Source organism: Colletotrichum karsti (genome assembly GCF_011947395.1).
Source record: "Colletotrichum karsti strain CkLH20 chromosome Unknown Scaffold50, whole genome shotgun sequence".
Lineage (NCBI taxonomy): Eukaryota > Fungi > Ascomycota > Sordariomycetes > Glomerellales > Glomerellaceae > Colletotrichum > Colletotrichum karsti.
The window spans coordinates 4,876-18,985 of record NW_024065950.1 but is presented as its reverse complement, the minus strand read 5'-3'; the positions used below and the strand labels follow the sequence as shown (position 1 = coordinate 18,985).

The window sequence follows — 14,110 nt, the reverse complement described above, 5'->3', positions numbered from 1 at the left end:
GCCTCTTCTCCCCGGGCATGTTCTCCTGCGTCTTTCCCTTCCTACCTACGACCTAACCACCATTCTCACTCTCACTCTCACTCTCACTCCTCCCTTCTCACTCCTTTCCTTAACCCCCTTACCCCTACCCTGCCCGCCGCCTTCGAGGCTTTCTTCCTTCTTTTCCCTCCCTCTCCCTTGCTCTCTCCCCGTCGAGTCAATCCGTCACAGAGAAGGAGAAAGGTTATTCTCCTCTACGGATCCCGACAAGGTCCATTGATCAGAGTGAGTTGATTCCACCCCGTCTTCGTCCCTCAGTCCAGTCCAGTCCACGTCCACGTCCCCCCCACGGACCGTTTCCACACTTCATCCACATCAAAAGTCAAAGGTCAATCAACACCTGTGACCTTGGGTAAGGTAGCTGGAAAAGAACGTTCAGACTGACGCTGGCCCCGTCTTTGGCCGCCCTGTAGAACTACAACTCAAGCGCCCTTCCGTCTCTTTACATACTGTACCACCTACCGAATCCCAGACGGTCGCCACCCTCCTTTTGATAACCTCGCGCCTGGCCTTGTCCCTCCTCCCGCCTGACGTCTACTACGTACGTCCACGTCTGCGTCCTCCCTCCCCCACGACTCGACTTGCGACCGGCGACTCCAACTCCAACTACTGCGCACCTTACCTTACTCCGACCCGGACGCTTTCTTACGACACGCACGACCGTCGTCCGTACTCGTGTACCCACCACCACGACGTCCACGTCCACACGTTGCATATAATCATGTCAAACGCTCCACCACCCCAGTCCATGCCGATTCACACGGAACAACACAACAAGGTTGATGGGAACTCCAGGTCCGACCCCGTCGCCTCAGACACAAACCTCCGCAATGCAGACTTCAACAACGACTACTCTTTCCCCTTCGTCGTCACAAATCCTCAGATCCAGTTCCGCACAACCACGATAGCACCCTCCCCTCCCTTGTCCGAATCCTCCTTCCAGCTGCTTGAGCCTCAATCCAACCTCAACCGACCCGGCCCGAGCCCCCTCGCATCCAACAACTCCCTCAGGATCCAGACCGACGACTTGCTGCCAAACCTACCGACACGCACCGAAAACCACGCATCGCTCTACACCACTCCTCGCCGCCCCAGCGCCGGCCTCACCCACAAGACGTCCTCGTCGAGCCTGAAGCCCGTTTCGAGAACACCCAGCTTCAAGGCCGCCATCCACAGCGCCGCCAGTTCGTGCATGCCCAGTCCGATCCTGTCGGCTATGAGCGACGTCACCCCGTTGCCCTCGCCCTTGTTATCTGGAGACTCCCCGGGCCCTTGGAAGCGTCTCGGCCTGCGTCCGTCGTCGAGGGACCAGATGCCCAACCCCACCCCAGACTCGGTGCTGGTCTCAGCGACCGGTGAATCAATAGCCGCCGCCCTCGCCAACGCATCAAAACGAAAGGTCTACGCCGGCCTGGTCGCGGAAGGCGCCGAAAATGCCGGCGCGAAGGGCGCTTCTAACGGCAAGGAACAGCACACACGGAACCGAAGCGTCAGCGAGTATGTACCCGACCCGAATTATATCCCTAAGCGACACATCACCGTCTCCGGCTCCCACGTCAAGTCAGACGCACCCGAGTCCGCCACCGAACCGCACATGCGCCGCGAGTTGAACCTCGCCGAGTCGAGAGGCTTGACCCCCGCGATTGCCCAGCCGCCGACCCCGCCGCCCAGCGAATCCTCCAAGGATTCGAGCGACTCCGCTACCAGCAAACCGAAAACAGCCCTACCCGAGTACTTCGAGGCCTTCGACCGCCGCGATCACAAGAGGAGGAGATGGAGGGCCGTCAAGACCCTGGGCCAGGGCACTTTCAGCCGCGTCATGCTGGCTACGAGCCACGTCGAAGACGACGACGATACGTTACACACCGACGCCCTCACCCCCGTTTCGGAAATGTCACAGCCCATTAGAAAGACTCTTGTTGCGGTCAAGGTTTGCGAGCATGGCCCCAGGGGCGGAGCGAGCGAAGACCGCATCGAGATGTCGCTGAAGCGCGAGCTGGAAATCATGCAGAGCATCAGCCATCCCTCGCTGGTGCATCTCAAGGCATGGAACATCGAGCCGAGCCGCGCCATCCTTGTTCTCAGCCACTGCCCGGGAGGCGATCTTTTCGACGTGGCCACGGGTCACCGCCAAGTCCTCAAGCCGACGCTGCTGAGAAGAATGTTTGCCGAGTTGGTGGGCGCCGTAAGATACCTGCATGACCGCAGGATCGTCCACAGGGATATCAAGCTCGAGAGTGGGTGACCCAGGCTGAGGTCAATCCCAACACATTGCTGACAATCCACAGATGTGCTCGTCAACCTGACTGCACCCGAGCTTGCGGACCCCTCGACGGACTGGCTGACGTATCCCCACTCGGTCATCACCCTGACCGATCTGGGCCTGTCCCGCCGTATTGCCGACGACGAAAAGCTCGAGACTCGCTGCGGGTCGGAGGACTACGCCGCGCCGGAGGTCATTATGGGTCTACCCTACGACGGCCGTGCGACCGACGCGTGGTCCCTGGGCGTTCTCCTGTACGCACTCCTGGAAGCCCGCCTGCCGTTCGACCCGTACCCCAACACGATGGACGGCCACCGCATGCGCAGCCGCACAAGCCATCGCATCGCACGTGCAGAGTGGCGCTGGATCGAATACGCCGGAGAAGACGGCGACCACGAAGGTGACGAGACCAAGTTCAAGGAGCGCGGCCTCCTGGGCGCCATGGAGATCACCGAGGGCCTCCTGCAGCGCGCAAGGAGTAGATGGACGATGGAGAAGGTCGCGGAGAACGAATGGGTCAAGGGCGCGATCCAGGTCGAAGGCGGCCTGCGCTTCCGCGAAGAAGTCGAGGGCGCGGAGGTATGATGACAACCGGAGGCACACCGCCCCGGATTGATGACGGAAACAGGAAATCGGGCACGGCATGGAAACGGGCTGGGCTGTACGAGTAGGAGGAACTGGCTGGAGGGCGGGGGGGCATATCGGCATTCATACCACACTTCTTTGGGCATATTGCAATCCTTCTTTCCTTTTACCATGTTCGACGCGAGACCTTATTTTACTCGCCGCGTAGGGTTGGAGCATTCGCTTCCTGGGGACCGAGAAAGGTCCTCCTCATCTTCTCTTTTTTTATTCCTTCTGTCGAACTAGATAAAGCCCCTCCACGACCGAAAAACTTAGACCTGGCCAGCGAAGGTGTTTTACTGTTATATTTTGGACGGGAGTTGTTGTTAGTGTACAGTTTTTTACGGGCCGGGGAAGGCTGTTGCTTTTTGCCAGTGCCCACCATTACATTTTTATGACCTCGTACGTCGGGATTAAGGGGAGCTCTTAGAGTTCCGGTAGTAGTTTTTTTGACGACGGTAGAGTCGAATCAAGATTTGGAAAAAATACCCACGATATTATCTTTACTTGCCTTCTTTTCAAGCTTATTCCTCGTGTTCGTGTCGTTCCCTGCGTCAGAGGGACCTGAGATTTCCGTTGTGGCGTCGCGGCTAGGCCGGTGAACTGGTTTGCCGGGTTTCCCGGTCGTTCGCGGCTCTCGGCCCTCGCGCGTTCCATTGGGGAAAACGGCGCAAGTTCGGGGAGTGGAAAGACATAGATAGAGGCTAGCTCTGTTTCTACGCCGTTTTATCTCTCGAATGTCTTGGAAAAGGGGACATACGGATTGGTTTTAACCTGTACACGTTTCTTTCCCTTTGTCCTGGGTGTTTCGAAGGGGGGCTACGGGTCGGGGTTGTCCGGTTGATTCAAGACAGACTTAGCTAGGCTCGGGTCTTGAATGGTCTGAACGGTTTTATATTTGGAAGGGGGGGTTCTTTGTTGATGGGGGTTTTGCTGGGATGGATGTGTGTGCTTCAGTGACGTTGGACGGGAGGTCCGGGGGATTTGGCCGGGTTAGACCGGGCCGGACCGGCGATGTTCGGAGCAACCATCGTTCAAGGCGACTCAGCGTGGACGGGGGTGTCGATGGATTCGTGTATGATTTACATCCAATACACCAAGAAAACTACATACAACTTTTCCCGCTGTCCACTGTATCAAAAACGCCAAATGTGTATTTTACTCGTGTGTCCCGTACCCCCACCCCGTCCTACAGAATGATATCGTTCCCGCCGGGCCAGAGGACGTCGTAGGCGGCGCCCTCGTCGAGGCTGATGTTGCCCACGACGTGCAGCCCCGCGGCGGCGGGGTCGGAGGGGAAACCCATGTCGGCGGGGCCGCCGGCGACGCCGATGAACTGGCCCAGGTCGTCGAGGTCGCGCCAGGAGAAGCCGCGGCAGAGGAGGTCGGATTGGTGGGGGAGGATGTTGGACACTAGAGGGGGCATGGAGGGTGCGGTGTGGTGGTGCGTGTGGGTGTGGTGCAGGTGGTGTGAGGAGGAGGTGTCGGAGAGGGTGTGGGCGTGGGATTGGAAGGGTTGGTTGTGATGTGAGGAGTGAGAGTGAGAATGGTGATGGGAGTGGGAGTGGTGGTCCGGGATCATCGGGACCGGGACGGGTGGGACGGGGCCGTGTGGGGCTGCGACGGGTTGGTGGAGCGTGGTGGTGGAGGCGGAGGAGGAGTGGCGGCGCGGGTCCGGGACGGCGGCGTTGGTGGTGGGGTCGGCGAGCGGGGTGGTGGTCGAGGAGGAGGATTTGGAGCGCCAGAGGAGGGAGAGGAGGGAGGCGTAGCGCTGGCCGAGGGAGTGCGGGGAGATGGAGGAGCGTTGGAGGCAGGAGATTGTGACGGAGATGGAGCGGCGGACCGAGTCGGAGGCTTCGGGGCCGAGGGCGCCTGCTAGTCTGGCCTTTTTGTCGATAGTCAGTACACACACATGGTCTCTTTATAGGCATGTTCTCATTGAAAGTCGGGGGTAAAGGGGGTGCGTGACACTCACCTTGAACAGGAACACGGCGGCGTAGATCACGTAGAGGTAATACTTCAACGGCATGTACCGCAGCCCCGTGACGGGGTCGACGGAGGTGTTGAGGATGTTGAGGAGGGAGTTTGCGGCGTCCATGGACTCGTAGATGAAGCGGGCGTCCGGGGTGCTGAAGAGGTCTCCGAAGAGGGGGGAGTTGATTGAGGTGGTGGTTGTTGTCGTCGTTGCTGTTGTTGTCGTTCTGGGTGGCGGCTGTTGTGCTGTGGGACCGGCGATGTCGTGCTGCTGTTGTTGGTTTTGAGCGGTGGAAGAGGCGGAGGCGGAGGCTTGTTGTTGGAGTTGTTGTTGCTGTTGGCGGGCGCGGGTTATGGCGCGGTTGATTGTCGCTTGGAAGGCGAAGGCGTTGATGTAGAGGCGGAGGAACTCGTAGGAGAGGTTCAGGGCTGCTTTGATCAGGGGGGTGACTAACATCACAGATCAGCAACGGAGCATGTCCTGGGAGGGAAAGGTAGGTTGGTGTAGTTACAGCTTAGACTCCCCCAGACGAGTTTCCACTTCCTCAGAACCGCGAAGGAGTCGTCCTGTTTCTGGTGAGTACTTCTTCCCTCTGGGGCAGCATCAAAAGACTCACAATGTACCGCACGTACTCCCCGCCGAGGTACAACTGCGCGCGGTGGCCGGCGGACGAGTAGAGGATGTCGTGGGCGTTGCTGAAGAGCTGGATGAGCTCGAGCTGCGCCTGGAAGAGCTGGCCGAGGTTGTCGGAGGGCCCGGCCTGCTGGACGCGGAGGGAGGGGAAGTCTGCGGAGCGGGGGATCGTGGAGGGGCCCGGGCCGCGGGACCAGAAGCCCTTGCCCACGCGGATCGAGACTTCGCGGTCGCTCATGTAGCAGGCTGCATACGTCAGTATTCGAACAGATAGAGAGGGAGAGAAAGAGAGATGAAGGTAAAACTCACCAGCCCAGACGAGCCTCTTCCTTCGAAACGTCTCCGACAGAGAACTCTGCTTGTCGACCAGCAACCCGGTCTGCTCCAGGCTCTGGAGGTACCCGAGGCGGATGGCGACGCCGATCTGCATCCAGGCGCCCTCGTCCTCCTCGCCGCGGCCGACGGTGGGTTTCTCCTGCAGCCGCTGGGGCGCCCACTGCGCGAGGATGAGGAGGGCCTCGACGGCGCCGACGGTCGTGGAGCCCTTGTAGATGAGCTTCGAGATGAGCGTCTCCATGTGCCGCGAGCAGGCCTCGTGCACGGCCGAGAGGGAGGGCTCGTCCTTGGAGACGACGGTGAAGATGGCGGTGAGCAGGTGCGGTTCGGATTCGATCAGGGAGGGGATCGAGGGGGGCGAGAGAATGCATTTGTGGGCTACGGGGAAGAAGGGGTGGTAATGTTCGTAGTATCTGTTGGGGTGTTAGTCGGGACGTCAGGGTTGGAGGAAGAGGGGGTTTGTGTACGTGGTTAAAAGTCGTGATGCCGTTGAAACGGAGAGGACGCCGTCTGAGATGGGCGGATAATGCCACGTCGCCGAGATCGTCTTGGAAAACACCTGCGTCCCGTCGAGAGAAGCGCCGTCTTCGTGGCTACTCGCCACCCTCGAGGGCTTCCTATTCCTCTCCGCCCCGTCGCCGTCCAAATCAGCCACCTGCGCCAGCAGATTCAGGGCGTCGGACGGGTTGAGCAGGTCGCTCGACGTGATATGTCCCTCGATATCACCCGCGCTCTGCAGGGACCTCCCGCCAGGGCTATCCCCCGGATTCGACCCGCCGCCGCCGCCGCCGCTTCCGGGCCAGCTCGCCGCGCGGCCGGGGCTTTCCCTCTCGCCGTCTTCTTCTTCGTCTTCCGCCTCGGGCGAGCAGGACCACGGCCGGCCCGTCGACGGTTCCGCGGACTTGTGGTGGGCGTCTGCGGTGGTGGGGCCGTCGTCGGACGCTGCGGGGATGGACTCGAAGGTGGAGGTCGTCCCGGGCGGGAAGCCGTCGGCGTCGGGGAGCCGGACGCATTTGCGGGGCCGGCGGCCGCCGCGGCGGGAGGTTGCGAGGACGCATTCTTTTTGCTCGCGGACGCAGCGCCGGCAGGGCGGGATGCCCGGGTTGCTGCCGTAGTCTCTGTCGGGTAACGTCAGTGTGATGATGTCGAATGGGGGTGAAGTCCATTGGCTCCGGGGTGGGTTGAATTGCCGTGCGGCACGGCATATCCGACGTACAGGTCACATCTTGTCTTCCTGAGCCGACACGAGACGCAGGCCCGCGATACCCGCCTCTCCTTTCCAGTTGCCGTGGTGCGGGAGACTCGGTGTTGCGACGACGACGACGCTGCTGGGCCGACTAGCGCCGGCGATGGACGGGGGCCGGGTTCGACTGACATATCTGGGGAATGTACGCGCTCACCGGGGGAAAAGGGGGGGCCCAAGCTTGTTTCCTTTCTCGACCAGATTACCGTGGGCACCGACCGGCGGTGCGGATTAGTCCAGCTTCTAGTCTTACCGTGGGATACCGTAGACAACGAAGTGGAGAAGGAGGCGAAAGGGGGAAACGGGAAGACGGGGGAGCGATGGGAAAAGAAACTGGGAGCGGATACGAAAAGGAGGGACGTCGGCAATTCAGTCGTTCACGCATTGAGCGGCAATGCTCGGCGACTGATGGGATTATATGTTTCTTTGCTTAACGGCGTCCCTTGGTTCATGACGCGCGGGTTGGGCTAACATGAAGGTTTGTAGAGATTTTTCTTTAGTCTTTCTGGGGGGGAATGGAAAAGCCGCCCGATACCTGACGCCCAAGGTTCGGCCAGATCGTAAACATTGCCGATCGTGAGTTAGCTCGGGGAGCTCCAAATCGAACCGAGGGGATCGGGTTGGTTTCGACGAAGCTTGAACCCTGTTCGCAGGGATTCCCGAGGCTTGTGAAAGTATCTTGATCGCAATAGACACTTGTCGGCAGCCGGCCGTCAGAGGAAATGGATTTGGAGAACTATAACACGGGAAACATAATGCTTTCATGATGAGGTTGGAAATTGTGGATTGAACTCGGCTACCGGCTAACTACTTGAGACCGCCGCTGAGCACGATCTCCTGGCCTGTGAGGTATCCCGTCTTGGCGAACCTGCGGCGCGCGGCTATTAGATGAATGCACATGAGACGAATTCGCGGGGCCAGACTTACATTGTGACGACGTTTGATACTTCCTCAGGGGCTCCGAGACGATGCACCGGGACGCTCGCGGCGATTGCGAGGCCGGGGTCTGTGGCACGGAGGGCTTCGAGGTCGTCTTTGCTGTCCCATGTCCTGGAGGATTTGATCAGTTACTGAGATGGGCTTTGGTTGTGATGGGGTGAGTCTTACGTTGATTTGGGGGTGGCGATCATGCCTGTTGCCCCGATCATGGCTGGCAAGACCTGCGAAGGGTTAGTTGAGTGAAGCTCAGGCGGTTCTGGTGTTTCGAGGTGTCTGGACTCACGATATTGACGGTGACTCCTTCGGGAGCAAGAAGAGTTGCCAAGTTGAGACCCATTGAGCTGTGATACCAAGTCAGCACTCAGGTCGGACATATAAGTCACCCACTTGGGATCTCATCGCCAACAAACGAAACCAAAGCCACTCACCATAGCGCGCCCTTGGTAGCCGCGTAATGACAACCATTAATTCCGCCTCCTCGACTCGCGATACTCCCAACAAGCACGACTCTTCCCCAGCCCTGCGCGCGCATCCCCGGAAGACAGGCCTTGGTGACGACGAACTGGCTGCGCGAGTTGACCTCCATCATCTCGTCCCAGTCGTCCTCGCCAATGTCGGCGACATCACGGATGCGACGACCAAGTCCCGCGTTGGCCACGAGGATCGAGATGGCCTTGTGCTTCTGCGAGATCTCCGCGTTGGCGAAGATGCTTGGCACCAGGTTGCGAGTTGACTCCCTGGATGAGAGGTCCGCTTGGAAAGGGAGGAAAAGCTGTGAGGGGTACTTTGTGCGAAGGTCCTGGGCCAGCGCTTCTGCTTTGCTCTGTGTGAGTTGGTTGTTAGTTACCTGTTGATGAACTGCGAGTTGAACTTTGGACGAGGGGCCCGTGTTAGAGGTGGTTTGTTTACTTGGCTTGAGGAATAGTGCAGGGCAACGTCGCAACCCTCTGCTGCGAGGGCGTGCGCGACTGACGAGCCGATGCCACCACTATTGGAGACCTGATTAGTGAAAGAGTCCGTTGGTGATTAGTTGGTGTTTTACTCACCTTGCCCCCGTCACGAGAGCCAGGCGGCCCTGAGTACGGTTATCCGTGCTTTGTAGTTGATATTGAACCATTTTCAGAAACAGAAACCCTTGTCGAGTGCCTCTCGTTTACGTGTAAGTGAAGGGAGCACGGGCTTCGTCTTAAAAGTAGACGAACCTCTCTGTTGTACCGGGCTGGGGTAACTCGAGTTGACTGTGGCTGTTTATTATGTGAGGGTATCACTGATCGGTCTGAATGACAGGAGCGGCTAATGAGGGGTTTGGGAGTGCAGCGCGGGAGGAACACCGAGAGCCGAATAGCCGAATGTTGCAGTTGCCGCCGCTATCGGGGTGGATTGATGGGGATGAGCTGCGGGAACTGGGAACTTGAATCGCTGTTCGCGCATCGTTGGTTCATTTGCCGATCGCATCATGATACCTTCAAAAGACACCGATGATGCGGTTATCTTCGAACCTGCAAAAAAGCGCCTATTGACAGCAGGAAAGCAGTGTCGGCCTCAACAGATCAATGGTGCAAGCTTTGGACCGAACCGCGATCAAGATCAAGATGCCGCCTTCATGCCCTTTACTCCTTGAAACCGACCGACGTGTTCAATCTCAATAGCCGCATCCTCCTGACGAGTCAAACTCCAGAAAGCCGGCCCTATCAGATCCCGCAGAAGCTATCACGCCAACGTCTGAATCGTCGTCTGATGTTTTGAGTAACCCAAAGTTCAATAGCCTTGAGGCAGTTTCAATCCGCCTCCCCAATTCCCCAGACCCTCCCCGCAGATATGCTTTTTTTCCTCGCTCCGGGTGGATTCCCGGGGAAGTGGTTCTGCCGGCGGCGATCATGGTGTTGGGTGAACATCTGGCATCACCGACTGCTCGTCATCACTCCATTTCTTAGGCGCCTGCTGCGGGTTATAAACATTCTTCCAAGGCGTTCGGATGACATCCGGGGAAGTAAGCGACTTGACAGGAAGCACCTCAAGAGTCTACTCGACTTGCAACCACAACTCTGCATCGTGAACAGCTTCACTTCGGAACCGGCGATATGGGCGAACTTCGAGGACAGCGGCTGGTCTTGGCCGTTAGTGTGTTGACTTCGTTGGGCTTTATGTTGATTGGGTATGACAATGGACTCATGGGAGGACTAGGTACTGATCTTGAACCTCTTGTGTCTTTGATGGAACTGTTAATAACTTTGGGCTTTCGCTAGTTACGGCGCCGGCCTTCAACGCTACGTTCGACAAACCAGATCCGACGATGACCGGTCTCATCGTCGCGATCTACGAAAGTACGTGTCTCGCAGTTGAGTCTTGTAGTCTACAACTAACGACGGTCACAGTTGGATGTTTCCTCGGCTGCGTGGCAACAGCATTCTTCGGCGAGAAACTCGGTCGTCGTAGGACCATCGGTACCGGGTGCTCCATCATGATCGTCGGTGCCATCGTCCAGGCCTCCTCGTACGGCCGCACGCAGATGATCATCGGGAGGATCGTCTCGGGCATCGGCATGGGAATCGTCAACTCGACCGTTCCCGTGTTGCAAGCCGAGTTCAGTCCAAAGTCGAGTCGCGGAATCTGTAAGTCCCCCCGAGTTGCATTGCCTAAACCCCGGTGATACTAACGACAAAAAGATGTCTGCGCCCAGTTATCAACCCTCAACTTCGGCATCTTCCTAATCTACTGGATCGACTACGCATTCTCCTCGCACATCGAAAGCTACGCCTGGAGAATTCCGGTGGCTCTGCAATGCATCAGCATCATTCCGATGTTTGTGATCCTCCAGATGATACCGGAGACGCCGCGGTGGCTGGCTGCTCACGATCGTCCTGACGAGTGTCTCGCTGTGCTTCTGCGTCTCAAGTGCGACGAGGACGAAGAGACAGTCAGGAAGCTGCACAACTCAATCTTGCAGACCGTTCTGTACGAACAGTCTGTGAGCGCCGGGTCTTGGAGGGATTTGTTCGTGAACGACCGCATCAAGAGTCAGAGGAGATTCCTCATCGCGTGTGCTATCCAGGGGTTCCAGCAGCTCGGAGGCATCAACGCGATCATCTGTGAGTAATTGTTCTCAAGCTATGTTCGTCGACTTTGCTAATGGTTTTGTTGAAGACTACAGCAGCACTTTGTTCGAGAAGAGCATCGGCTTCGATAACCACATGTCAAGTCTGATGTCTGGCTTCCTGCAAACTTGGTTCTTCTTGGCCTCGTTTATCCCCTGGTTCCTGATTGACCGTGTTGGACGAAGACCTTTGGTACAGCTCCGTTGCTAGACTTGTGTGATGATATCTTTACTAACATCGCTGCAGCTTTTGTCTATGATCAGCGTCATGGCCGCAGTTATGGTAGTTCAGGCGGCCCTAATCTACCAGGTTCAAAACGCTACAGCCATTGCGAAGGCAGCTGGCATCGGCGCGGCTGTTATGTTGTTCGTTTTCCAAGGAGCTTTCACGATTGGTTTCCAGGCAACTGTCTGGGTCTATCCGTAAGTCACAGAAGTACACTACGAAGTCAACAGGCAGCTGACACTTTCAGATCCGAGATTTTGCCTCTTAGAATCCGCCAACTGGGCTCTTCTGTATCGAGTGGAGTCAATTGGATCTTCAACTATGTAAGTCAATCGTGTCCTCACGACGACTATGTGACATGCGCTGACTCGAAACTACCAGATGGTTGTACAAATCACCCCGATCGCCATCGCCAACATCGGATGGAGGACATACATCATCTTCGCCGTGCTCAACGCGACGTGGGTGCCCATCATTTACCTCTTCTTCCCAGAAACCAAAGGTCTGGAATTGGAAGATGTGGATCGCCTGTTCTCTGGTGACCACTTCGACGAGATCGATCAGGACCGTCCCGTTGATGAGAAGCACGAGATGTGGGATGTTGAACATGTCCGGACATAAGCCACTTGAACAGGAACTCAAGAACAGAAGGGTCACGAATCATTGAGTTTCCAAGCCAGATTGAAGCAACTCAGAGACAGTAGCGTCCGCATAGTTTTCTTCTTTGAATCAAACGATCTATAGTTTCACCCGCCAAATGCCACATCGCACAACCGCAGACGTGATCGACCCAGTGCATAGACTTTACAGATGTTTCGGCCAACTGGACAAACGCCCGCGCCCACCGTCCGGGATTCTCACATACATCGCAGCGATACCCCTGCATTTGAGCTATTTATTAAGACTCGGACCCACAAACCCTCCATCTGTGACATCGACAGGCGGTTCATCCGCCCCCGCAGTAGCTCGTCTCGGGGGCTTGAGCCACGAGGAGCAGAGCTTTAGACAACGTGCTACATTATCCGAGCTCCTCAACCGCCAATTCATCGTGGGATCAAGGCAAACGTCGAAGCCAGCATTGCAATTTCATTGCGTTCTTCTCAATCTTTGGCAGACTCTCGAGAACATACCACCAACATACCTCAGCTCAGCTCATCTTGCAACCATGGCGAACAACTCCCCCTTCGCCGTGTACGACGACTCGGTGAGCAAGCTGTTCGGCGAGGAGCCCACGCTGGAGCTCCTGCACGAGAACCAGGAATATCCCTTCGCCCACGAGGCCGGCGTCTTCATCGAGAGCAACAACACCCTCTTCATCACCAGCAACCAGTTCCCCGACGGCAAGGGCGGCAAGAAGATCCAGATATGCCGCGTCACGCTGCCGTCGGACGACAACCCGACGCTCAAGTGCGAGGAGATCCACCCGCGGGGCGTGCACATGGCCAACGGCGGCGTCAACTACCTCGACGGCGTGCTCTTCTGCTCCCAGGGCTCACTGGACGCGCCCGGCGGGATCGTGTTCATGGAGGCGCACCCGCCGTATCAGACGCGCGTCATGGTCAGCTCGTTCCACGGAAGAGAGTTCAACTCGGTGAATGACGTGGTTGTGGATAGTGACGGGTCTATTTGGTTCACGGATCCGATTTACGGGTTTGAGCAGGGGATTCGGCCGCGGCCGAAGTTGCCGAGCCAGGTTTACAAGTATGATCCGATCAGGGGCTCTGTTAGAGCCATGGCGGATGGCTTTGGACGGCCAAACGGGATTTGCTTTAGTCCTGACGAGAAGACTGTTTATGTGACGGATACAGATTGGATTCATGGTGATGGGACGACTGACTTGACGAGAGCTTCAACGATGTGAGTTCTGATCTGGTTGTGATGAGCAGAATGACTGGCTGACAATTTACGACAGTTACGCATTTGACGTGGTCTCATACTCAGGAGAGCCATTTCTTACGAACAGACGGCTGTTCGCCATGGCTGACACGGGGATTCCGGATGGTATCAAGTGTGACGTTCATGGAAACGTGTACAGCGGATGTGGTGATGGTATTAACATCTGGTCGGCAGGGGGTGTGTTGTTGGGAAAGATTTTGGTCCAAGGCGGCGCAGCCAACTTCTGTTTCGGTCGTAACGGGGAAATCTTCATTCTCAATGAGAACAGGTTATGGAGAGCCAAGTTGGCTGAAGAAACGAAAGGAGCGCTCTTGTGTATCTAGGAATTATGTGCAGTCTAAGCTAGTCACCCAGAAAAGAACTGGTCCATTACTGCTCCTGCCTCGCGTAAGAACTTCACGACATGCTCGTGCTTCCTGGCAGAAGCCAGCGACATTGGTGTTGTGTATTGAAAGTTTCGGGCATCGATGTTTGCCCTTCCATGAACCAGCGCCCGGACAGTTGCTTCGTGACCTTTATCAGCAGCAATGTGTAAAGGTGTCCACCCATTAAGATCTGCTGGGGCATCGATGTCCGCCTTTTCCTGTATAAGCATTCGAACGATTCCCTCATGACCCCTATCGGCAGCAATGTGTAAAGGCGTCCATGAACGATCATTTCGGGGATTCATGTCTGTCTTTTCGTGAATAAGCATTCGAACAACTGCTTCATGGCCCCGTTCCGTCGCGATGTGCAAAGGGGTTTCTAGTCGATTGTCTTGGGCATTGATATCCGCCTTTTCCTGGATAAGAAGTCGGACGATTGCCTCATGACCCCCATTGACCGCAAGATGCAGAGGTGTT

The 14,110-nt window shown here is 57.0% G+C and overlaps 5 protein-coding genes across 5 annotated transcripts; 3 read left to right on the top strand and 2 right to left on the bottom strand.

Moving 5' to 3' along the window:
• Positions 1-760: 760 nt before the first annotated feature.
• On the top strand, positions 761-2,887 carry CkaCkLH20_11663 (uncharacterized protein; the record flags this gene model as incomplete). Its single annotated transcript, XM_038894377.1, has 2 exons — positions 761-2,276; positions 2,328-2,887. 2 exons carry the CDS (start codon positions 761-763, stop codon positions 2,885-2,887), a joined length of 2,076 nt encoding a protein of 691 aa, XP_038740225.1.
• A 1,228-nt stretch (positions 2,888-4,115) lies between these two features.
• Positions 4,116-7,005, bottom strand: CkaCkLH20_11662 (uncharacterized protein; the record flags this gene model as incomplete). The annotated part of the gene is made up of 6 exons (XM_038894376.1): positions 4,116-4,811; positions 4,902-5,350; positions 5,413-5,467; positions 5,518-5,780; positions 5,844-6,283; positions 6,338-7,005. The coding sequence occupies 6 exons, from the start codon at positions 7,003-7,005 to the stop codon at positions 4,116-4,118; spliced, it is 2,571 nt and encodes an 856-aa protein (XP_038740224.1).
• A 915-nt stretch (positions 7,006-7,920) lies between these two features.
• On the bottom strand, positions 7,921-9,169 carry CkaCkLH20_11661 (short chain dehydrogenase; the record flags this gene model as incomplete). Its single annotated transcript, XM_038894375.1, has 7 exons — positions 7,921-7,981; positions 8,041-8,163; positions 8,221-8,273; positions 8,336-8,393; positions 8,481-8,875; positions 8,962-9,040; positions 9,099-9,169. The coding sequence occupies 7 exons, from the start codon at positions 9,167-9,169 to the stop codon at positions 7,921-7,923; spliced, it is 840 nt and encodes a 279-aa protein (XP_038740223.1).
• Positions 9,170-10,345: 1,176 nt separating this feature from the next.
• Positions 10,346-11,993, top strand: CkaCkLH20_11660 (uncharacterized protein; the record flags this gene model as incomplete). Its single annotated transcript, XM_038894374.1, has 7 exons — positions 10,346-10,376; positions 10,428-10,664; positions 10,719-11,141; positions 11,197-11,339; positions 11,394-11,569; positions 11,620-11,695; positions 11,754-11,993. The coding sequence occupies 7 exons, from the start codon at positions 10,346-10,348 to the stop codon at positions 11,991-11,993; spliced, it is 1,326 nt and encodes a 441-aa protein (XP_038740222.1).
• Positions 11,994-12,537: 544 nt separating this feature from the next.
• Positions 12,538-13,591, top strand: CkaCkLH20_11659 (SMP-30/Gluconolaconase/LRE-like region; the record flags this gene model as incomplete). Its single annotated transcript, XM_038894373.1, has 3 exons — positions 12,538-13,073; positions 13,146-13,229; positions 13,285-13,591. 3 exons carry the CDS (start codon positions 12,538-12,540, stop codon positions 13,589-13,591), a joined length of 927 nt encoding a protein of 308 aa, XP_038740221.1.
• Between the last annotated feature and the right edge of the window lie 519 nt (positions 13,592-14,110).